This window comes from Amphibalanus amphitrite, unplaced genomic scaffold (assembly GCF_019059575.1).
Source record: "Amphibalanus amphitrite isolate SeventyFive unplaced genomic scaffold, NRLGWU_Aamphi_draft 000004F_arrow, whole genome shotgun sequence".
NCBI classification, from domain to species: Eukaryota; Metazoa; Arthropoda; class Thecostraca; order Balanomorpha; family Balanidae; genus Amphibalanus; species Amphibalanus amphitrite.
Window position 1 is genome coordinate 497,373 of NW_024881501.1, and position 23,558 is coordinate 520,930.

Sequence of the window (23,558 nt, forward strand, 5' to 3'; positions counted from 1 at the left end):
TCACCAGCGATACGCACCAAGTGGGAGGACACACAGTGAGACATTAACCCGGTTTACATAGCATATTTGACGAGGCTCTAGCTTGTTAATTTGGCGATAATTTCGATGCAGTGGTCTTCAAATATTTAGAGGGGATCATTTTGTAAATTGTGAAGCACCATTGGCATCTTTTGCAACATCACGGACGGAGATATAAGCTTGCAACAAACCCTATGTAAACCGGGTTATTCTCCGGGTAGCGCTGCCGAGTTCAGGGTCACTGAGCCCCAGGCAGCGACCCGACCGCCGCGCCGGCTGCCGGGCGCCCGGCGCGGTTTTATCAGTAAACACGCGTTAAACATGGTAATGTTTCTAAGAGCCTTGATGACTCTGGAAATACTTTGGGTAGATCTGATCAGAAAAGAATGTTCTTTCGATGTATGGTAGTTTGATTGGCGGGCCACACGCCTACATTATCAATGCATTGTGACTGTGTAAAGATGAACATGTCCGTTGAATGTAAAACTTGTTATTTCTAAGCGTCTTTTTATTATAAAGGTGTGCACGTGGGTCGTGGATGACCAAAAACTTGCTTTTCTGGAAAAGCCACATGTTCTTTTAGTCCATGGAATGTATCTCATCGCATTCCAATGCATTGTTTATAAATGCTGTTTTTCCTGAAATGTACCAAAAATGGCTGATTTCTCAAGATATAGACTATTTCTTTCCACGTGACACGTGATTAACAAAAATGCTTATTGGATACGATGTCTCTGTTCTATCGATCGAGCTGGCAACCCCGTGTCACTGCGGCCCTCTGTTGCCGTGATGTATGTAAGTAAGCACGGGAAGCGAAGAATGTCGGGTCAATATTCGGCCGGTCGCCGCGTTTTTCCGCGCCCATGTTTTTTTTCTGTGCCCTGCTCCGCGCCCCATCACAGCATTCGTACACACGCACGGCTACAACTCCGTATACGAAAAGTATAGGGAGACGTTGGCTCAATCTACACAGTCCATTCAGTAGTGGCTCCATCTCGACGGAAGTGGCGGAAGACGTGGGTATATTCGTAAATATTGAATGTGCTTGGGGCTCAGGCACATGGGAACGACGTGGTCAACGCCTGTGGTAAACAAAAACGGTAAAATAAATCAATCATAACTCAGGCATTTTGCAAAATGCCTGACCCGCCAGGCATTTTGTAAACTGCCTAGACAGTTTGCAAAATGCCTGGTGGGTCAGGCAGTTTGCAAATTGCCTAGGCATTTTGCAAATTGCCTAGGCATTTTGCAAAATGCCCGAGTTTTCACTTTGCCTGTAACATATATATATATTAGAGAGAGATAGAAAGAGAGAGAGCGGTATCAGGATTTACTTGTAAAAACACCGTTAATTATTCAGTGCCTATAATGTCAAGGTTGTGAAAAACCGTTTTAACAACGTGTTGGCGACCACCAGCTGACAACGTGAACAGTCCTAGTGTTAAAACATGTGAAATTTATCGATGAAAACTGAAAATGCGCATTGGAAGTCAAAGGAAATGCATTATATGGCCTTATATGTCACCATGCATTATCAAAATATAATGAAGCAAGTGCGCGGTTGCTGCAACGTACCAATAAAACGTTGTCACAACGTTTTACCACAACTTTCGGACCAAACCATGGCTTCACAACGTTCAGAACGTTGCTACAACGTAATTAAAACGTAATTTCGCAACTTACCGAAACACGACGTTGTGATAACGTTAACGTTTCCTGTTAGCTGGGCTGGGCTTAGAAATTATGCCTGAATGAACACAATGAAAAGAAGTGCGCAATAAAAATAATAAAAACCAGCTACATCGAAAATAAAGTGCATGAAATCCAGAGAAAAAGCTGAAAACGGGGTTGCAGGGTTCTAGCATAGAAAAAAATCCTGCAGGATCCGTCGAGCTTCGTCCCCCCCACTCAAAAACCCATGGCGACGCCCCTGACTGCTCGGATGTTGAACTTGAAGGTAAGAGGGAAAAGGGTGTCACATACATATCTGATCTTTATAGAAATGAATGCAGAATATGAATACATGCAATCAGCTAAATATAAGCTACAAGGAGTGTATCAAACTCAATAATCAGCAGTTATTTTCACCGCTTTCATGGAAACGATTTCGTCTTATGCTAAAATATTGGGTAAAAACTTAGCAACAAAAGTATAATATTCAGCTCATATGATGCCCAAATGTACGACATACAATTCATTAGATTTGTAGATTGAAAACCATGCGTTGTTGCCTATCAAAACTACATAACATGAAGTGACTTAGAGACATGTTAGTGTGGAGAGCAAATAGATATTATAGGAATAAATTGGACTTACTCCACAAGAGAATCGTTTTCGGTCGGAGCTTTCGACATGTATTACATGTCCTCTTCAGCGAAGGTCGGTAATCGGGGCGAAAATAAAACGTTCGGGTCGAATCGAATCGCACAAGATGTCGGTGAGCTGCGCAGAGTTATTTAGGCCGCTTGAATTATAAAGTAAGCAAGACTGAAACACGTGACGACAATAAGAGTACACTCAATGAAAAGGTCTACCAAAAAACAAGAACGCATACCACACTAATAAAATCCTAAAAAATATAGAAATCAATACATACTATCTCGGTACAGAAATATAAAACGTTATACATACCTATAAATACCACAAAAGTTAAAAACTACAAAGATGCTAAAGCAGGTGGGGTACAAAAGTGTAAAGAGATCAATATAAAAAACACTATCACACGATATAAATGTTCAAAAACACTATAAAACTACTGGCAAACACGACGAATTATTGGCAGCCAGCGGTCTTGCAGCAGCGCACCTGAGTTTCTGTTCACATTCGCATCATTAGGCGACACCAAGACGGCCTCCCGCCGTCCCACAGTCCGGATGTACGCCGACTCGAGCAGCAGTCGCATCTGGTAGTGGTTGGCTCGATTTAGTACCTTGACCTCATCGAAGGCAGGTGAACAATCCCTGTGAGCACTGAAGGCCGATGCGTTGGCTCTCGAGCGAACAGAGGCCTCTTGCACCAAACTACCTACCTAGGTAAATTCCGATTTTACCTAAATTCTCTTGCACCAAACTACCTACCAAAAAACGCTACCGTGAAAATTTACCTAGAAATTCTACCGAGCGGCATCGGAACTTACCAGTTGTTAAAGTCCGACCGGCTGTTCTCCTCTTGCACCGAAAGCCGGAAAGAAGTACTCGCGGAGGAATATTTGACGATTTGACGGTACACTCGGGCTTCCAAAATAACTAGCAAAACCTTGGGTAAAATTATTCAATTAGTAACAATAGGCACAATGCATGATAGTCCACGGGTACTTTTATGTAAATTAGGCATTACAAAATGTTTAGACAATGATAAATCAATGTTTTATGAGTGAATAATAATATAATTGACCAAATGCTCCATGAGTTCACAGAGGTGCTTCTCCGTAACAAGGCGATAAACCTCCGTAGCAGAACAGCCAGGTTGAAGACTCACTCGTTGCCATGGAAACGAAGCTTATTTGTTCAAGTAATTTAATATCAAAATAACTTCTATCGGTATTTACGTAAATGAAAAGTGATTTCATAATACCAAAATGTATATTAATAAAAACAATATCCATTTAATTGTTTTCTTTAGTTACTATTTGTTTGCGCCCACAAATAATTCGTCGCCAAACAGCCAATCAAAACAAATCCTAAAAACGCGAGCTGTCAAATTTACCTAGGTAGGTAGGTAGGATGGTGCAAGAGAAGCTACCGCCGTAGGTAGTTTTACTAGGTAGGTATTTTGCCGATTCTACCTAGCTAGGTATTTTGGTGCAAGAGGCCTCAGCTCCAGTCCAGCTCTCCCGGTGTTCTCTGACTCTGGTTCCTAGCTCACGGTCTGTCTCGCCGATGTAGACCACAGGATCACCGTCAACTTGGCAGGAGCACTCGATCTTGTAGACCACGTTGCTCTCCTGCAGCTTCGGCAAGTGGTGCTTGGCTTTACTGCAGAGCAATGATCCGATGGTCAGCGACGGCTTGGAGACCAGCTGGATGCCGATCTTGCTGGCTTCCCGCTTGAGCTGGTAAAAACAGGAGCCAGCGAACGGGACTGACACTCTGACAGGCGCAGCTGGTGAGGTCGAGCTTGGTGGTGACGGTAGAGCCCTGGCCTTCAGTCTGAGATCCGCTTGCGTTTTCTGGATGGTGGACTCGATGAATGGGAGCGGGTAGCCATGCTGACGGAACTTGCGGCGTATGAAGTCGAACTCCTGCTGGCGGGTTTTGATGGTCGTGCAGTAGCGGATGGCTCGAATGCAGTCCGATCTGATGGCCGACCTGAGGTAGCGGGTCTCGGTGTATGATGAGAATGCCGGTACTTGATCAGTGCTGCATGCTTTCCGGTAGACCTTAGTGCTGAATCGGTCTTCCTTTCTTGTTATGAGGATGTCGAGGTAGGGCAGCTGTCGGTCAACTTCAATGTCAGTGGTGACCTTGATGTTAGGGTTCTTGCCGTTGAGCAGGTTCACCCACGCACTGAGAGTGTCATCGCTGCCCTCGAACAACACTAAGTAGTCGTCCGCATACCTGCAGAATGACTGGACTCTGCCTCCGCAGCTGGCTGCCAAGAGCTCCAGATCGAGTTCCCAGTGACCCATATATAGGTCAGCGACAACTGGAGAATAACTCTTGCCCATGGCTAGGCCTGCTGTCTGCCTGAACCATCTCTCCTTGTCACCATCTTGGACCACAGCATGACAGTTCTGGATGGATAGGCTCAGAAGGTCAGCGACTGCGTCCGGTTTTAGACAGGTGACATCCGAGAGGGCATCTCGGTTGTCTTGCAGCAGAGTCCGAATGAGTGCGATGGCCTCCTGAGTCGGTATGGATGGAAACATCGCCTCCACATCCAGAGAGATGAGCCGGCAGCTGTTGGTGGAATGGTCCATGTTCTGCAGCATGTCCAAGACTTGCAGCGGAGAGCTGATGGAGTGCGGCGGCCGCGGGAGAACCTTCAAGCATGCAGTGAGATGTTTGGTGAGCTCATAGTCTGCACCGCTGTGGGCTGGGCAGATGGGCCGGAGCTTCAGGTTGGCGATCCAGTGGAGTCTTTCCTCTTCGGTGGTGGGCGGAGCCGTGTATTTATGTGTTTTGACGAGGCCATAAAACGGACCGCAGCGACCATGCGTTTTGGAGAGGCGTCGGTAGAGCTGGTACCCCTCTGCGTCGTTCTCCTTCAGCATTTTGTCGCGACGTCTTCCACGCACCGCAGGACCAGCCAGTGCAGTGAGCAGGTGCTCATTAAACCGGCCGGAAAAGACTTCCGCTGGATCGCTGGTCACTTCCTCATACACAGGTGACTGCAGTGAACGGAGCAGCGCAGCTGTATAGTCGGTCTTGTTGATCACAACCAGAGCCTTGGCCTTGTCAGCTGGCACGATCACCCTGGTGTTGTCTCTGGTCAGTGACTTCAATGAGTCAGTGAGGTCCTTTGGAGGCTTCGGCTGTGGTCGGTTGTTGGTACGCGTCAGAATTGTCTCGGCTTTGTTGAGAAAGGTTGTGATGTCATCACCGGTGATGCCTCGCTGGTCAGCTTGTTTGATGGCGATGTCAGAGGCCATCTGGCTCTTCACGGCTAGCTCCAAGACAGGTGGTTTTTGAGGAGCTATCGAGTACTTCGCTCCAAGCTGTAGTGCGAGTGTATCTTCTCTGGAGAGTCGCTGGCTTGTGAGGTTGATCACTGTCACCCTTGTTGTACTGGGGCGTGTTCGGGATTCGGCATTCGGGATTTCTACGCAACTGCAGAGATCAAGGACTTATCCCTCGCGGATTGAGGCTAAACATCAAGCCCTCCAGTGAACGGGAAACCAGATGGAAGAGGAAATCAGAGGAAAGTCGACTTCGCCTGGCATTCAATGAAGCGAGGTCAGAAACGCACCGAACTAAAGCCCGTCTCCAAGGCATCAAAACCAGCCTGCAACGGCGCGGTGTCTCTGAAACTGAGATGAATGTCCTCGAACGCAAGGCTCAGAGAATTTACCAGCATGAATTGAGAAAGGCTGAGACAACCAAGGCTAAGAAATTCCACGACCTGCTAAGCGAGAATGGTGGATTGACCTTCACCAACAGGAATCCAACACGCCCCAGTACAACAAGGGTGACAGTGATCAACCTCACAAGCCAGCGACTCTCCAGAGAAGATACACTCGCACTACAGCTTGGAGCGAAGTACTCGATAGCTCCTCAAAAACCACCTGTCTTGGAGCTAGCCGTGAAGAGCCAGATGGCCTCTGACATCGCCATCAAACAAGCTGACCAGCGAGGCATCACCGGTGATGACATCACAACCTTTCTCAACAAAGCCGAGACAATTCTGACGCGTACCAACAACCGACCACAGCCGAAGCCTCCAAAGGACCTCACTGACTCATTGAAGTCACTGACCAGAGACAACACCAGGGTGATCGTGCCAGCTGACAAGGCCAAGGCTCTGGTTGTGATCAACAAGACCGACTATACAGCTGCGCTGCTCCGTTCACTGCAGTCACCTGTGTATGAGGAAGTGACCAGCGATCCAGCGGAAGTCTTTTCCGGCCGGTTTAATGAGCACCTGCTCACTGCACTGGCTGGTCCTGCGGTGCGTGGAAGACGTCGCGACAAAATGCTGAAGGAGAACGACGCAGAGGGGTACCAGCTCTACCGACGCCTCTCCAAAACGCATGGTCGCTGCGGTCCGTTTTATGGCCTCGTCAAAACACATAAATACACGGCTCCGCCCACCACCGAAGAGGAAAGACTCCACTGGATCGCCAACCTGAAGCTCCGGCCCATCTGCCCAGCCCACCGCGGTGCAGACTATGAGCTCACCAAACATCTCACTGCATGCTTGAAGGTTCTCCCGCGGCCGCCGCACTCCATCAGCTCTCCGCTGCAAGTCTTGGACATGCTGCAGAACATGGACCATTCCACCAACAGCTGCCGGCTCATCTCTCTGGATGTGGAGGCGATGTTTCCATCCATACCGACTCAGGAGGCCATCGCACTCATTCGGACTCTGCTGCAAGACAACCGAGATGCCCTCTCGGATGTCACCTGTCTAAAACCGGACGCAGTCGCTGACCTTCTGAGCCTATCCATCCAGAACTGTCATGCTGTGGTCCAAGATGGTGACAAGGAGAGATGGTTCAGGCAGACAGCAGGCCTAGCCATGGGCAAGAGTTATTCTCCAGTTGTCGCTGACCTATATATGGGTCACTGGGAACTCGATCTGGAGCTCTTGGCAGCCAGCTGCGGAGGCAGAGTCCAGTCATTCTGCAGGTATGCGGACGACTACTTAGTGTTGTTCGAGGGCAGCGATGACACTCTCAGTGCGTGGGTGAACCTGCTCAACGGCAAGAACCCTAACATCAAGGTCACCACTGACATTGAAGTTGACCGACAGCTGCCCTACCTCGACATCCTCATAACAAGAAAGGAAGACCGATTCAGCACTAAGGTCTACCGGAAAGCATGCAGCACTGATCAAGTACCGGCATTCTCATCATACACCGAGACCCGCTACCTCAGGTCGGCCATCAGATCGGACTGCATTCGAGCCATCCGCTACTGCACGACCATCAAAACCCGCCAGCAGGAGTTCGACTTCATACGCCGCAAGTTCCGTCAGCATGGCTACCCGCTCCCATTCATCGAGTCCACCATCCAGAAAACGCAAGCGGATCTCAGACTGAAGGCCAGGGCTCTACCGTCACCACCAAGCTCGACCTCACCAGCTGCGCCTGTCAGAGTGTCAGTCCCGTTCGCTGGCTCCTGTTTTTACCAGCTCAAGCGGGAAGCCAGCAAGATCGGCATCCAGCTGGTCTCCAAGCCGTCGCTGACCATCGGATCATTGCTCTGCAGTAAAGCCAAGCACCACTTGCCGACGCTGCAGGAGCAACGTGGTCTACAAGATCGAGTGCTCCTGCCAAGTTGACGGTGATCCTGTGGTCTACATCGGCGAGACAGACCGTGAGCTAGGAACCAGAGTCAGAGAACACCGGGAGAGCTGGACTGGAGCTGTTCGCTCGAGAGCCAACGCATCGGCCTTCAGTGCTCACAGGGATTGTTCACCTGCCTTCGATGAGGTCAAGGTACTAAATCGAGCCAACCACTACCAGATGCGACTGCTGCTCGAGTCGGCGTACATCCGGACTGTGGAACGGCGGGAGGCCGTCTTGGTGTCGCCTAATGATGCGAATGTGAACAGAAACTCAGGTGCGCTGCTGCAAGACCGCTGGCTGCCAATAATTCGTCGTGTTTGCCAGTAGTTTTATAGTGTTTTTAAACATTTATATCGTGTGATAGTGTTTTTTATATTGATCTCTTTACACTTTTGTACCCCACCTGCTTTAGCATCTTTGTAGTTTTTAACTTTTGTGGTATTTATAGGTATGTATAACGTTTTATATTTCTGTACCGAGATAGTATGTATTGATTTCTATATTTTTTAGGATTTTATTAGTGTGGTATGCGTTCTTGTTTTTTGGTAGACCTTCTCATTGAGTGTACTCTTATTGTCGTCACGTGTTTCAGTCTTGCTTACTTTATAATTCAAGCGGCCTAAATAACTCTGCGCAGCCGCAGCTCACCGACATCTTGTGCGATTCGATTCGACCCGAACGTTTTATTTTCGCCCCGATTACCGACCTTCGCTGAAGAGGACATGTAATACATGTCGAAAGCTCCGACCGAAAACGATTCTCTTGTGGAGTAAGTCCAATTTATTCCTATAATATCTAACATGAAGTGTATATAAACTTAGCAAACTTTTTCTATTTGGTGGCCACCACTCTATGCTACATTTGCTGTATTTTGTATTTGCTGCGCAGGATTTGTCGATATGGCGGATTGGCAACCCCGCAACTTGCCCGCAACCCCTATGGCTCAATTCACTCAATATACCCTGCCCCTATGGCCCCTATGTGATGTAAACGCCGCTAGTGTTTACGGCTTTGGCCTTGCCATCTGGGTACATGTTACGTTGGATGAAGAGGTAAGAAGAAATGACAGAATATGTACCGTAAAGTGGGGCTATTTGAAATGGATTTTACAGTTTTTTGCCTCTCCCTTAAAAGGAAATAGTTCACTGTTAACATGGGGTTTTGAACTGCAATAACAGTTTTGTAGCTTGAGGTGAGACTAGCACAAATCAGAAGCTTCTGCGGCTCAACGATCACCCTACTAGACCAGTGGCCGGCAGGTCCTTCGGGGTCATGCCCCCTTTTTCGCGTAAGGCAGGGTCATTACCCCCACCTACCAGACCCCATTGCTGACACCGAAGTTTACCTTACCTTACCTTACCTCACCTACATTTATCGGGATTTAGAAAGGCACTATGCCTGAAGGTCCCGATCTCGTAGAGTAGGTTCTGGGCCCTGTTTCACTGGTGATAGCAGCACGCTACTATCAAATTGCGCAAGCTGACGTAATGTGATGACCTCACACTAATGACGTTTCGTGTAATCCGTGAGCTTTTTCATAGCTATGTTTGGAACAGAGTTGCTGTCTCGTTGAATGCGTTTGATACATTCGCACGCCCGTGAAGATGTTAGCAGCAATATTTGATGACATCACACAGTTTGACGACGCCATGGTTTAAACCCAATTTGACACGTGTGATAGCGGCGTGCTGCTATCACCGGTGAAACAGGGCCCTGGATAAACTAGGTTAAATCTTGGGTTGGCTCTGAGTAATGGATGGTCTGCCAGTGCTGGTCGAGTCGGGATTTGAACTGGGTTAAGGCTGCCCCACTGGAACTCGCATGCGGGTTGCGAGTTGGCGGGTTTTGAGTTTGCGGGCATACTACTAATTCATAGATGATTAGACCGCTCACTTGTAATTTCATGAATGCAGTGAAGCCGGTACACCTTCAGAAACTTATATAGTCGCAATGCCAGTGCAACAAACCAAAATTCGACTCCAATGAAAAACCCGCAAACCTCGCAGAACTCGCAGACCTCGCAGTGAGGAAAATTGAAAGTTGACTCAAAATCAACTTTTGAAATGCGATGCAAGGTCGCTCGCAAGCTAAAAACATGCAGACTCGCTTGTTAGATGGTAGTGTGGGCCATTCAGCTTAGATTGTATGATTTGATTTTTAAGAAACCTCAGCTCTGTTCGCTCGCTGTTTTTATATCAGCGTGCTGTCGGTTTTCCTCATATAAGGAAGATATTGCTGGCGCGGCTTGGCCTCTCATTGGTCTAGCGAATAGACCACTTGAATTCGACCAATGAGGAGCCAAGAAGTAGCAGCATGGTCGCAGCCTGCTGATAAATAAACGGGGTGCGAACAGAGCTCAGAAAACCCAAAAACTCGCAACCCGCATGCGAGGTCCAGACTCCAGTGTGGGGTGGCCTTTAGGGTCTCGGCGAGGACCACATGACGAGGAAGGGCGTTCCAGTCATTGATGGCCCGTACGCAGAGTGCGTTCCTCCGCGCACGAGACGCTGCTTGAGGTTTCGCCAGCTTCCAGCCGTGCCCTCGAGTTGTCGTCATTGAGCTCCTCGCCAAAAAGTCATTACCTAAATTCCATTCCTTCCCGAATCCTGTTCTATAATTCCATAATTCCATACCTTCTTAGAGGCCCTCATTACCCCTCCCCCATCGAAGGGCTCCACTATCCCCAAAGGGGGCATACCCCACCATTTGCCGAACCCTGCCCTAGACGAAGATATTCCATTTCTCGTCCTGAAAACAGTGCCTTGCTGAGGAATGCAGCCACGTCAACCAATCAGCATGCTTCTTACAGCTAATGGGTTTGTACAATGCAATCCCTCTGGCAAAAATTGTTTTGGCAAAGACTTATATGTCCTCTTTATATTCAATCTTTTCCTTTTTGTAGGACACCTCATTTTGGTACCTAGGTTATAGAATTGCACTACTATACCTATGCTAAGACTATCATAATATACTTCTCTAAACTTTCAAAATGACAGGAGCTCTCCCAGCCAGCATTATTACCTTAGCCCCACATGGGCCCAAGGTGGGCCACTTGGTGGGGCCCACATAAATTTGTCCCTGGGAAAATGGTGGGACCCACCTGGGCTGGCCCACATGGGCTCAAGGTGGGTACCATATGCAAGAGTGGAAAAGTTACCCCGGCCGCGCCGGGGTAGACTGAAAGTTATCCCAGCCACGGCCGCCGGGGCAGGTTCTCCACCCATGACCATATGGGGCCCACGTGGGCCCCATATGGCTGCCCACATCCAGCCCACCTAAACCCCACTACATGGGCTGCCCACGCAGTGCCCTTACCCCACCATACAGGAACACCGCGTGAATGCTTGCAAAAATATATGTTCACCAAAATTCCTGGGTATGCCCTCGTATATGGTGCAGACAATCTCATTTCCAAGCACTGCACTATGCATGTCAAAAAATACATGGGCAGCCCATGTGGGGGCTGGGGCCCACATGCAGCCCACATATCTGTCCATCTCTAGCCCATTGCCCACCTAGCCCACCATGCCCATCAACTGCCCATGTGGGGCCCATATGGGCATGTTGGCTGGGCTGTTCGCCCCCCGTTTATTTATCAGCAGGCTGCGAGCATGCTGCTACTTCTTGGCTCCTCATTGGTCGAATTCAAGTGGTCTAGGTATTCGTTAGACCAATGAGAGGCCAAGAAGCGCCAGCAATAACTTCCTTATATGGGAAAAACCGACAGCACGCTGATATAAAAACAGCCACCGAACAGGGCCAGGATGATCATCAAGGACTCATGGATCATGAAGTCAATGACAGTAACATTTTGAAACTAAGTTGTTGTACCTATATGGGTCATTCCACGTCAAATTGATCAGAATTTGGTACTTTTGACCCCCACCCCTTTCAATTTCGATGAAATTTGCTAGGTTCGAAGTGCCGATGGAAGGTAATCTATTCAGCAGGTTTTAGTCCTGGGTGACCTCTGAGGTCAAAGTTATGGGTCATGAAAGGTCAACGGTTTTTGCCGACATTGCGGGATTTAAAGGTAGTGTGCCAGCTTTCCTGGACCGTATGGAGTTAATGGCCCAGATAAGGAGAACCGGATTTTTAGAACTTATCGATACCTTCAAAACTCATGGAAACGTCTTAAATTCTTCAAATTTTGAGTACCCCAGTGCGAAATTCGCCCCGACGGGTTGTCGGTCGTACCCCAACCACATTTCACACCACTATGAACAATAAATGCACACACTGAAATCGCTATTACCGATATGCTCATCCAATCAAGTTTCGATAAACCCGTTCATCATCATCTCCTGCGGTTTCGAACACGCCTGTTAGGTGGTTGCGGTAGACCGCGCCCAAAGCCAGGGCCCCGGTAACGTGAGGTAGCCGAGTCGGGGCAGCGTGCGCTGACCCAAGCCGGGGCCGCGCGTCCTCCCGGTGTCATGTGATAGCCCGGGGCTGCCCGCGGGGATGCGGTAGACCGCGCCCAAAGCTGCGGCCCCGGCTTGGGTCAGCGCACGCTGCCCCGACTCGGCTACCTCACGTTACCGGGGCCCTGGCTTTGGGCGCGGCTTCTGCTCATACTTTGTGGTGCGGTGGTGGTGCGTCGGGCCGCGCGCTCTGACTTCGGCCAAGAAAAATGCGTCAGCTGATCATTGTCATTTCTGCCACTTGCGTGTGGTGAAATGGGGTCATAACTTAAGATACGGCTTTTTCATATCAATTATTTTACATAAAATCATATTTCAAACCATAAATAATGTTCGACAGCCAATTAAAGAAACAATACCAATACAGGCTTACAGTTTAAGGCTCGACATTGTGTTGTCTACGATTAGACAGCTGATAACTCATTCCCGTACGTCGTAACTCTATAATGACCTTTGCTTATTGTCACTATAATGACCTTTGCTTATTGTCACATGTGCGCCGCATTCGCGATTGTTGCCGACGCCTGTTTGCAGCTCAGCCCACTACAGTTGTTATACATATCGAAAAACCGATAAACTTTTAGGCGAAAAAGGCACTATTCCAGGCCCATTTTTGATTTTTTTTTTGCGATATTAGGTAAAAACAGAAGCTTCTTATCCTAGGAAAAATAAAATGGGAAATCTTTCAAAGGTGGCACACTACCTTTAAATGCCCATTGCTCTGTAATTAACCCGCGCCCCGTAGGGCTACCGGCGGACCCTACCAATATACCCTGGACCCTACCACCCGTTTCGGCTCCCCCCTAAGATCTCGGAAATTTACCGGCCGATTTTCAAAATTAAAACGGCGTTCGATAGCCCCATCCGGGAACTACCTACCTTGTGACCAAATTTCATTGACCTAGGTCAAACCGATGACGTCACAGGTCAGGTCAAAGGTCAGATTTTCACCGTTCCCAGGCATTTCAAGAAATGTGTTGTGAAATCGAGTAAATTGGTAATTTATTGAAAACCATCGATGGTACATTGTTCGTCAAACACATACTTTGCTATCTGAGGTCACTGATACCAGGTCAGGTCACAGCGAGGTCAGGTCACCGGGGGTCACAATATGAAAGTGCCGTGTGATGCATGTTTTATGGTCCATTTTACATGACAAATGCGATTATGTGGGTTAGGCAGCCTTTGGGGTCAGCATAGGTCACGTTTTGGTGAAGGTCAGGTCAAGGTCAGGTCAAATTAGGTCAAATTTCAAAGTTGATATTTTTGGATAAAATGGGTATCGATTCGATGCAGATCGTCACGGCGAGTCTAATGGTGGTCTTTGTTTTGCTCTACGAGGTTTAGAATTGCCAAAAATTGAGTTTGAAAATTTGACGTCATCATTTTTGAACAGTCTTTTCGCTATAACTTAGCCAAAAAATGAGGTATCGATCTGAAATTTGGTATGTAGATAGAAGACCGTAGGTACTATCACATATATTCCGTTTTTTCGAAACTCAAAAAACTTTTTTGATTTTTTGGCTAGTATATAAAAAAAGCTTTTAGAATTTTTGGGGTCCAAACTCAAAAATTTCAAAAATCCGATATAGTAGTTTTGTAGCCCTGTCAATTCTACACCTTTTATGTCTTGATCATTTTTCTGCATCTTCAAAGCTGTAGGCCTGATAGGTCTTCTTGCGAAGGTCTTTTTTCGGTCGAAAATGACAGAACATGACGTCATTCTGACGTCAGTTGTGGCCAACCTATCATAGCCTCTAGAAAAATTTTTGGTTACCTTGTGTAAAATTGATGCCCGGAGAGATCCTGAAAGTTTGGTGGCGATATCTCTAGCCGTTTAGGAGATATCGACGGAAAAGAACAGGGGGGGGGCGTTTCGCCCCCCCCCCTACGAGGCGCGGGTTAAGAGTGCGGGGAAGCTGTGGTAAGCGGCATTAGAGAGGCAATGGATCCAGGTTTTGTAAGCAATTTTGTATATGTCGATGACCTTTCAAATATAACCTTTGACCTGACTAGGTCAAACTGGGTATTTTAAAATTTGACCGTGTTCTGTACGTCAGATGTTGACGAAAAATTAGCAGAAGATGTATCATAGTATTGACAGTAAGGAAGGAAAAAATATTTCTGGGAAAATTTTAGCTTGTAAAGAAATAAATCCTCAAATCAAGCCAAACGCGATATACGAAATACAGGGTGGGCCAAAAAGAGTGTGTCACTTTTCAGCAGCTATTTCTCGAAAGTGGTAAGAGATACCAAAAAGAAACTTTCACAACTTAAAGAAAATCGTTTGACAAATTCTATGATACCCATTTTATGAAAAGGTTTCTGATGTTGCCATCGCCATTTCAAAAATGGGATATGTGCGTCTTTTATGTTTGCGCATGTGCTCGAAGTTGGCACCTCGACGCTCAAGGTACATCTGAACACGCTCCAGGAAACTGGCGCCCACCCTCTCCGCGGTGCCTGTTGGCTGTTGGCACAACACGCACGCACTGCTCGACGCTGAGACGCAGCTCCTCCAGGCTACCGGGCTTGTTGTGGTAGACGCTGTCGCTGTCCTTGCAGGCTCCCCAAAACCAGTAGTCAAGCGGCTTGAGGTCAGGACTGTGAGGAGCCCACTGCTTTTCGCTTCCCTTGGTGATCTCGCTACAAGCTTTGTTCATGCAAGATGTAGCGCCACCGCACACGGCCCGAGAGACACTGCAGCTGCTCTGCTCTGCAGAGCTCTTCGGTTGCCGCGTGATCTCCAAGGGAAGCGAAAAGCAGTGGGCTCCTCAGTCCTCACAGTCCTGACCTTAACCCGCTGGACTACTGGTTTTGGTAAGCCTGCAAGGACAGCGTCTATCGCAACAAGCCCGGTAGCCTGAAGGAGCTGCGTGTCAGCGTCGATCAATACGTGCGTGAAGTGACAGCAGCCACCGCGGAGAGGGTGAGCGTCAGCTTCTGGAGCGCGTTTCCGGATGGCCTTCAGCTTAGCGGTGGCCACTTAGAGCACATGCGCAAATGAAGAGACGCACAGATCCCGTTTTTTGAAATGATGATGACAACGTCAGTTCGATTGAAACTTTTCCATAAAATTGGTATGATACAATTTGTCAAACGATTTTCTTTAAGTTGTGAAAGTTTCTTTTTCGTATCTTTTACCACTTTCGAGAAATAACTGCTCAAAAGTGACACACTTTTTGGCCCACCCTGTACCTATGCCCTGAGGCTATTTGACGAATAGGTACCGCCTAATTTCGCGCCTCTCGTTAGCCCGATTGGGCTACAATTTGGCATTTTAACATTAGCCCTATGGGGGTTGCATGGAAAGAATGAGACCAAAAGTCGGCACTGCCCCCCCCCCCCCCTTAATTGAAGGTGTTCCGCCGCTACTGATTGATGCCTTAGAGGGCAAACACCTACAAAAATGGACGATTTATCAAACTTTTCCGTGCAATTTTTTTAAGCAAAGACACTTCCGATATTGACATTACCACCATCGTCTTTCTAACGTTAACCCGGCGGCCGCTGGGCCTCCGCGCCACCCGCCAACCGCTGGGGGGGGGGGAGGGCATATAGTTGCCCCCCCCCCTTTACTTCTCCGACGATATCGTCGCAACGCGAAGAGATAGAGAAACGAAACTTTGCAGTTTGCACACATATTCCTGAATACCTAGCCGAGGTTGTGTTGAATTATAACACAGACATCTATATTATGATTTATAACATGTCTGTACGTCCGTGTGTCATGTCTTATGTGTCTTATTGCGCCTGAAAGGCGCCGCGTAGCGACGTGAAATTTTGTGGGCACAATCTGTGGGTTGAGGCGACCTTTGTATTAAAATTTGGGAGTCATCGGCCCAGGGGTGCGCCGTCAGCACGTGCAAAAGGGCGCTCCCATAGCGATAACACGTTGCTGGCTGACATGCCGATCGGACGAAAATTGGGCCTGCAGCGCTCCGTTCCCGAGCTTATTACTCGGCGAAACGAGGTCTCAGCGACACGGGGTTGCCACCAATGGATAGAGGAGAGATGGAACTACCGTATTGTAATGGTTTCATAGTATAGCACGCGCCACGTGCAAGACAGCACCCCCGGTTGTGAAAAAATGACCGATTTCGTGCATTGTGACGGGAAAATGGATGCCGCTGGAAAACGGTTTGACGGAATGAAATCGGTGTGGTACCATTTTGCAGACAAATGTACGTGTAATGATAGCAAAACAAATAAAAAGTGATGATCCGTACCATTTCCTTAATAATGAAACATTAATTGGAAAATTTGATTCTCGCGGAGCGCGATGTCCTTTACAACATCAAAACGTATTGAAAACGCTGACCAATGGCTATGAAACCTACATATTCGGAAAGAGCATTCTTTTCTGACCAATATCCACCCAAAATATTATCGAAAAGTCAATAAACTTTCGTGAAAATGACTCAAGCATGTGACCGTGTTTTGTTGACGTTACCGGTATTTTTCGACAAAATCCGATCGATGGCTTATGGCCGGCAAGTCATTCAACTTTTGACAATAGCTATCAAAGCATGGGCTGCAATACACCGCCCGCCAAGGGGAATTCCAAACACTGAAAATAAGCGCCTTCCAGTAAACAGCACATTTTTGTACTAGGAATAACTCAGCTACTACTGGGCCGATTGCGCTGAAACTTGGACTGTGGGTGGAGGGGGCACTCATCTGGCGATGCATGGTCATGTGTGACAGGTAGGGTGGATCGATTGCACGTGCGCACGTGAGGGGTCCACTTATACATCTCAAGAACGGCTGGGCCGATTTCGCTCAAATTTTGTACACCGTTAGGAACAATTTAGAAGGGTGGCTGGCACAAGTCATCTAGAGTCTCAGTTAGCGCGTGCGCACGTGCAGCGGGCCGCTTTTATATCTCAAGAACGGCTGGGCCGATTGCGCTCAAATTTGGTGCGTTACTTTAATCGAGTATGAGAAGGGTAACTATGTGTAGGTTATGAGTAAGATAGGGTATGGGTAGGTTAGGGTGGGGTAGGGTTGAGTTCAATAAAGGCAAACCATGAGAAAGGCTCTAACAACCCGCAATCAGCACCAGCATACCATGCCGTTCAAACAAATATCCAACACCGACAAAATAAGACAAATAAAAATCATAAGTTCCCACACCTAAACTAATGCCCCCTCAAACGCATCTATCAAAACGCACAGTTATAGCGCAAAACATGCCATCTAGTAAATATAATGCAAATGTTTGATGTAGCAGTGTATGCTAAGGAAGTCCATTTTGAGTTGTGCAGGAAAATGCTGAAATAAGACCTGAGTCAAAATCATTCGAATATAAATCCGACATCGAGTCAGCCTAAAAATGCGTAAGGGACACATGTCATTGCTGACGCTGAAGCTGATTTGCCCGTAACATAAAATCCAGGCCTCAAATTAACACCGGCCAAATCGCCCCACCCCACCGGCCAAATAACCCTGCTAGCGGGGCTTTGCCGCTTTGCAGACCTTTGTAAAACGACAAAATTCGGGCATAAGTAGTTGCTCTATCATTTTCTGCTTACTATATAAGAAAGTAAAATGAATGCTACACCTGTCAGCTATCCTAACCTAATAACCTAACCTAACCTCCTTCTTGCCAGGCTGCAGATGTGCGCAGCGCCAACTGGGCAGCAGCTGCACTCGCAGTCCTGCACAATCCTATCACAACGTCCCGTATCCTATCCGTATCCTTGCCATAGTATTTTACTCATCACCTCATTATCACCTCAACTGAAAAGCCACGATGCTTGTGGATGTTGTTGTATGTATAAATAAATAAAGCTCAGCATTGAGAAAGTGCAGAAGTATGTCGACAATTTCGAGCTACAGTGCTTCCTAAAAAAACGGCCAAATTACCCCATCCTCCCCTACCAAAAACCGAACCCGCTCCTTAAGCCACTGGGCACTGGACCTGCCTCAGAGGTCACCGGTTGTCTTGGGACCTTGAAATCGGGTACCAATCGCTACGTCTCGTAATGGCGCACACGCTCGTTTCAGCAAAGATACTCTTGCGTTAACTTGTCTTGGGGCCAGCCTTGTTTCGTAGGCTGAACCACAAATAGGGGCGTGGTAAGCTTCAAAAATATTTCAAGGCATTTTGGAAATAAGCTTAACCCTCGCCCGTATTGGTGTTTTTCCAGCCGCGAACGTATAAGGGGGGGGGGGGTCCGTTGGACCCCCCTTGCCGTTTCGCCCCTGATGGAGCTAGAGCTTCGCGGAAAAAACGAGCGTGCTGCCCGTGACGAGAGGGAGCCGATGATATCCAATTTTAAGGTCCTAGGTCATTGGTTGACCTTGCAGGTCAGGTCAATGACCCAAAAGTCGGGAAAATCGGGACCTGTTAGAGCGTCGTAAAGTGTGACTGCTATGGGGTTTTTCGGGGTGCTGGTCACGAATATCATGTTAGTTTTGATCACAGATGATGCCTTCATGCATTTAGTCCAGGTCGGGTCAGGTCAGGTCAGGTCAACCAGTAGGGGTCCTACCGGGTATTCCTAGTAGGTGTCAACCGCCTCTGACAGCTTCGTAACATGTTACGAAGGCACCAAAACTACTTCGTAAATGTTCATATGGTTGCTAAATTCGAATTCAGCTCCAAAAACTGGCCTAGAAACATGTAAAACTCGAAAAAGTGAACCGAGGTCATCAAAGGTCAATGACCTGACCTGACCTTCAGGTGACCTTGACACCCACCCTAATGCATGGGGGCAACACCATATCACCATTACGAACCAACGACAAGTGCTCTAAATTTTGATATTTTGTTAAGAGACCATATTGACAAAAATTGGCGCTTGAGCTGAAATTTCGTCTGCCAAAATTTCAAGCTAATTGGACAAAAATTAAAGAAATTATCGCCGAAAAACAGGGTCTCATGGGGTCTGAAATGCATAGTAGACGGTTTCCAAACGGCCTGAAATTTCAGGCGGTTTGCATAGTGCATACAGTCTCGAATTTCAGCCCGTATTCAAACGGCTTGACTTTTCAGTCCGTTTGCATGTTCTGACTAGGCTGTCCAGGCCGTTTGCAAACGGCCGGAATCGGACCAGGCCGTTTGCAAACGGACTGAGTTTTCATACAGCCTGTAACCTATAGACCTTAAGATCACCCGTCTCGTGATCGAAAGGTCCCGGGTTCGCAACCGGCCGCCCGTTGAAATTTTTGGCCCGTTTTAGGTTTGTAGGTGGTGGGTTGCAGGCTAGGTCAGGTTTGGTTTGGTTTGGTTTGCTTTGCTTTGCTTGGAAAGAAGCATTTACAGGTATAGCGCCTCTCCTTGGTTGCAAAAACAAAACACGCTGCTCAGTGCTCAAATACCCAACGCCTCCCCCCTCCCCCCCAGCAGGGCGTTGCACAAACAATTGCTGTATTTGCATATTGGCTGTGATTTGCATTTGAAGTTTTTCTTCCATGAATAATATAACATTGTTTTAGCCTGACCTAATGCATTCTCACCATAGCATTGCTCTTACGATGCTATACAGGGTGTCCCAGAATTGACCGAACACTGTTAACCAGCGTATAACATGAGGACAAAATAATTGCACATTTTTCCTTTTTATCGTATGATATTGTCAACTAGGCCAGCAACGAAATTAGACATGCAATGGACACGTTATCTACAAGATTAGCCGGCAATTTCGGATAAATGCAAGCCCATGCTGGTTTTCGCTGGTTTTCGGGTCTCCCGAAACTGGTTGTAGGCCGATTTTGATTGACCTCTTGCAGGAGGATACCACATATATTTCTATTAAATTTATATCCAAACTGTTCCCAGGTCATAAGGCATTCTCCCCCAAAACAAAAAATCCTGCCTGCAAAACTGTTGCGTTGTTTTTGACATCGGAAGTGGAGAACCTCCATGCCTGAACATGGCGCGACCTTTGGCTTCCCGCAGATTTGGTTTCCAAAACAAACCCGTTCATGGCCAATCGTTTGACGGCAACCAGTTTTTGTAATGCTATAATATAACCGCAGTGATACTCTCCGTGAACAGTCCTGTTTGGAGCATCACATGAAACTGAATGAGTGCACCGTGGCTCAAAATGTCTCACGCTTTAATTTTCGATGGGTGCCTGGCCGTCTCCGCTGTCGTAGCGCTGTGGTCATCTGTCGTCCACACACGACTTTTTTGGTGGTGCAAAGGGCACAGTACCCCAATAGGATATTCTATTCGTAATGCCACGAAATGTGTTTCAGCTCACTTTTTTGTTAAAAATAATAGGCTTTTTGGCTAATTTGCAGCGATTTGCGCTGCCCTTTCGTTAGTTTTGGCATATTTTCCATTTCAGAGGCCCCAAATTCCAACATTTTGTCGACGATAGGGGTGAAAAGTAGACTGATGTTTTCCTGCTTGCAAATGAGCTGCCGGAGCTTTCCAGCAACAACCACGCCGAAAGTCCGTTTACAAAGTTCAGAACTTCACTTGATTCACCATGCCTGCCTTTTGGCGGCTTATGGCTAAAAACGGAAATGGACTACTATTTGCTCACTCTGGATAATAATTGACTCGAGTCGAGACCGTTCATCAAAAGCATACAGTCTTCAAGCTCGATAGCTAAGGGATGTCTTACAAACGTATGATGCTCCTATCTCATTAGAATCGAGCGCAATCGTACTTTTGGCCAGAAAATAAGTGTTCGGTCAATTCTGGGACACCCTGTAGGTCACAATACCCGCCACATGACAAAACTTGCTTCTTTTGCCCATATAAGAAACTGTGAGTTTTTTTATACCTTCAGCGAGAGGAATGCGGCTAAAAAGTAGCATCTCTAGCTCCTAGCCGTACTAAATGTCTGTTATGTGCGCATTGCCTTCCTGAACCAGGCGTCGTCCTGTTGCAGCTTGCCACGATGTACTGCCTTCAGTGGCTCATACCGGTGCTGCTCATACCGAAGCCTCTGAACCCGGCAATGCTTCACAACCACATCATGTTCGTCATACTCTACCTGGTTGGCTTTTTCTTGGAGAAGAAGCCCTGCACCATCTGCAGTCTGGTGTTTTTCGCAGCGGTCCTCTTGATTTGCTATTCCGGCATCGGTAACTGCCTATTCTGGGGCACCAACTGCGACTCGGTTGTCTGTGACAACGGCTAGTGTGGGGTGCCGAGATGGGCGGCAGGGCGCGGCGCTCGCCGGTACAACGGCTAGTGTGGGGTGCCGAGATGGGCGGCAGGGCGCGGCGCTCGCCGGTACTTGTGATACACGATGTGGTCTGGGCCGACGTGCCCGGCTGGTGGCGGCACCGGTCTCCTGGCGACCACCGGTCCAGCTGGTCGCCAGGCCGCCTCGCCGTATGACCTGTGCTGAGATGTTTGTGGGAAGGTTGTTTGCGACTGTGTATGTATATCCAACTGAGCCTAGTCTTGATCTGTGAAGTGCGGCGACGTGAAGCGAGAGTCGGTGTACCTGCTTCGGACGGCTGTGCTCTAGTGTTGCGGCTCGAGTATTGTGGCGCTGGGATGGACTCCATCCGGCCCGATGGCCGCCATTGAACCGACCGGGCGGGGCCAGCCTGCAGGCACTGCCAAACCAGTCAGCACCGTCTTTCGTCTCCCCCACCAGACAAATGTTCTGATCCCCGATATCTAGGCGTCATACTTTTGAGATGTAAATGTTGGCGTGTCTGAGTTGTGTCTCGTGGTCCATAAGAGCTGGCTGTTATTTCTGGGCTCTCATTGACCTGAGACGAATCCCATTGCTTTTCGTACCTACGTGCTAGACTGATGATGCGTGCTGGTTCAGTGTCTTGAGAGAGCCATTAGAAGTGGACTTATCCTTTTTCATTCACGTGTGAGCGACAACTTAAACTGCTCTGACGTAATACACATCATTCGTCTTGCGTCTGTCAGTATTAGTGCAAACTGTGTGCGCGGATGACCATCGCTTTTATTAAAGGGACCCTCCCACCTTCAAAAAAGTTAATGAATTGGCATGAAAGTAATGTCGCTCAATTCAGAAAGAGCAAAAACGGATATCTACCAAATTTCACCGAAAAATATTCACCGGTTTTCAAGATATTAGACTTTTACTTTTGTTTACTTTTTTGGGATCTCCGCTGTTCCTAGCGACTTCATTTTGGAAGTGCGGCGTTCGCGGCAGATGTTGCGCGCAAATAGCATATACCACCACTGCTTTACAAAGATGTTAGTATAAGGTTTTAAAATCGTTAGATCACCGCTGACGTCACAAATTCTAAGGGGGCATCTCAATGCATTAGCCCCTTAGAATCCGAAAACTGCAAGTTTGAAATTCCATATCTCCGAATTAAAGCATTTTTCGATGTTGTGAGTGCCCAAACCGGTATTTGCAGGCCATGGCCACCAATTTGGCTATCTCAACTCAAAACTAATGTTAAGGTGGGATGGTCACTTTAACAGAAAGGCAAAGAAATAAAAAAGTTAAAGGAAACAGTTCACTTTCCTGAAATTAGTATTTTGCTATGGATTTACGATTTTTTATGCTCAAAATGATCAGAAAATAAAATAAAACCTTTTTGTAAAAACAATTATTTTCTATATTTTAATATAGGACGAACTATATTCTATGTAAAATAATGTTTGACGCGGAAGCTTATTACGCGTTGACCAATCATATTGCGTAGTTCAAACCTACGCATGCTGCTTTAGCTGTAAGCAGCATGCTGATTGGCTGACGATGACGTGGCTGCATTCCTGTGCAAGGCACACATTCCTCTGCAAGGCACTCTTTTCGGAACGAGAAATGGAATATCTTCGTCTAGGGTGATCGTTGAGCCGTAAAAGCTCCTGATTTGTGCTAGTCTCAGCTCAAGCTACGAAACTGCTATTCCAGTTCAAAATCCCATGTTAAAAGTGAACTATTTCCTTTAATTGTATTCCACACTTGGGTAGGTACAAGAAAAGAGTAGCGCTGTCGGTGACGAGTTCGCTGGACGTCCGGGTTTGCATCATACTTACATAAACCCACATAACTTATCGGATTACGATATAAATTTTTGAAGGTGGGAGGGTCCCTTTAAGGCCTTGATTGAGCAGATTGGTGTCTTTTGTTTCGCACGGCAATCGTCCGGAGGCGTGGGAACTGGGGGTTATGGGTAGTGCGGCAGCCAACGCCCCAATTTAAAGCGATTATTATTGTTGCTCTAAAATGTGGTCGCAGCCACCAATAGCAAACCGTTCC

The 23,558-nt window shown here is 47.4% G+C and overlaps 1 protein-coding gene across 3 annotated transcripts; it reads left to right on the forward strand.

Annotated features, from left to right (window-relative positions):
* Nucleotides 1-1,872: 1,872 nt before the first annotated feature.
* Nucleotides 1,873-22,241, forward strand: LOC122374397 (bladder cancer-associated protein-like). Of its 3 annotated transcripts, none has more exons than XM_043353237.1 (2): nt 1,873-1,975; nt 21,243-22,241. In XM_043353237.1, exons 1-2 carry the CDS (start codon nt 1,937-1,939, stop codon nt 21,492-21,494), a joined length of 291 nt encoding a protein of 96 aa, XP_043209172.1. In that variant the 5' UTR covers nt 1,873-1,936; the 3' UTR covers nt 21,495-22,241. The 3 variants fall into 3 exon arrangements, 2 of the variants coding, with proteins under 2 accessions (XP_043209172.1, XP_043209096.1); XR_006255236.1 differs by lacking the exon at nt 1,873-1,975 and adding an exon at nt 8,592-8,735; XM_043353161.1 differs by lacking the exon at nt 1,873-1,975 and adding an exon at nt 8,856-9,018.
* Nucleotides 22,242-23,558: the final 1,317 nt, after the last annotated feature.

Coding starts and splice junctions, on each gene's coding strand:
- LOC122374397 (XM_043353161.1), top strand. CDS start 8,866: ATGGCGGATTGGCAACCCCGCAACTTGCCCGCAACCCCTATGGCTCAA. Junction 9,019..21,242: donor ATGTTACGTTGGATGAAGAG/GTAAGAAGAAAT, acceptor GTCCTGTTGCAG/CTTGCCACGATGTACTGCCT.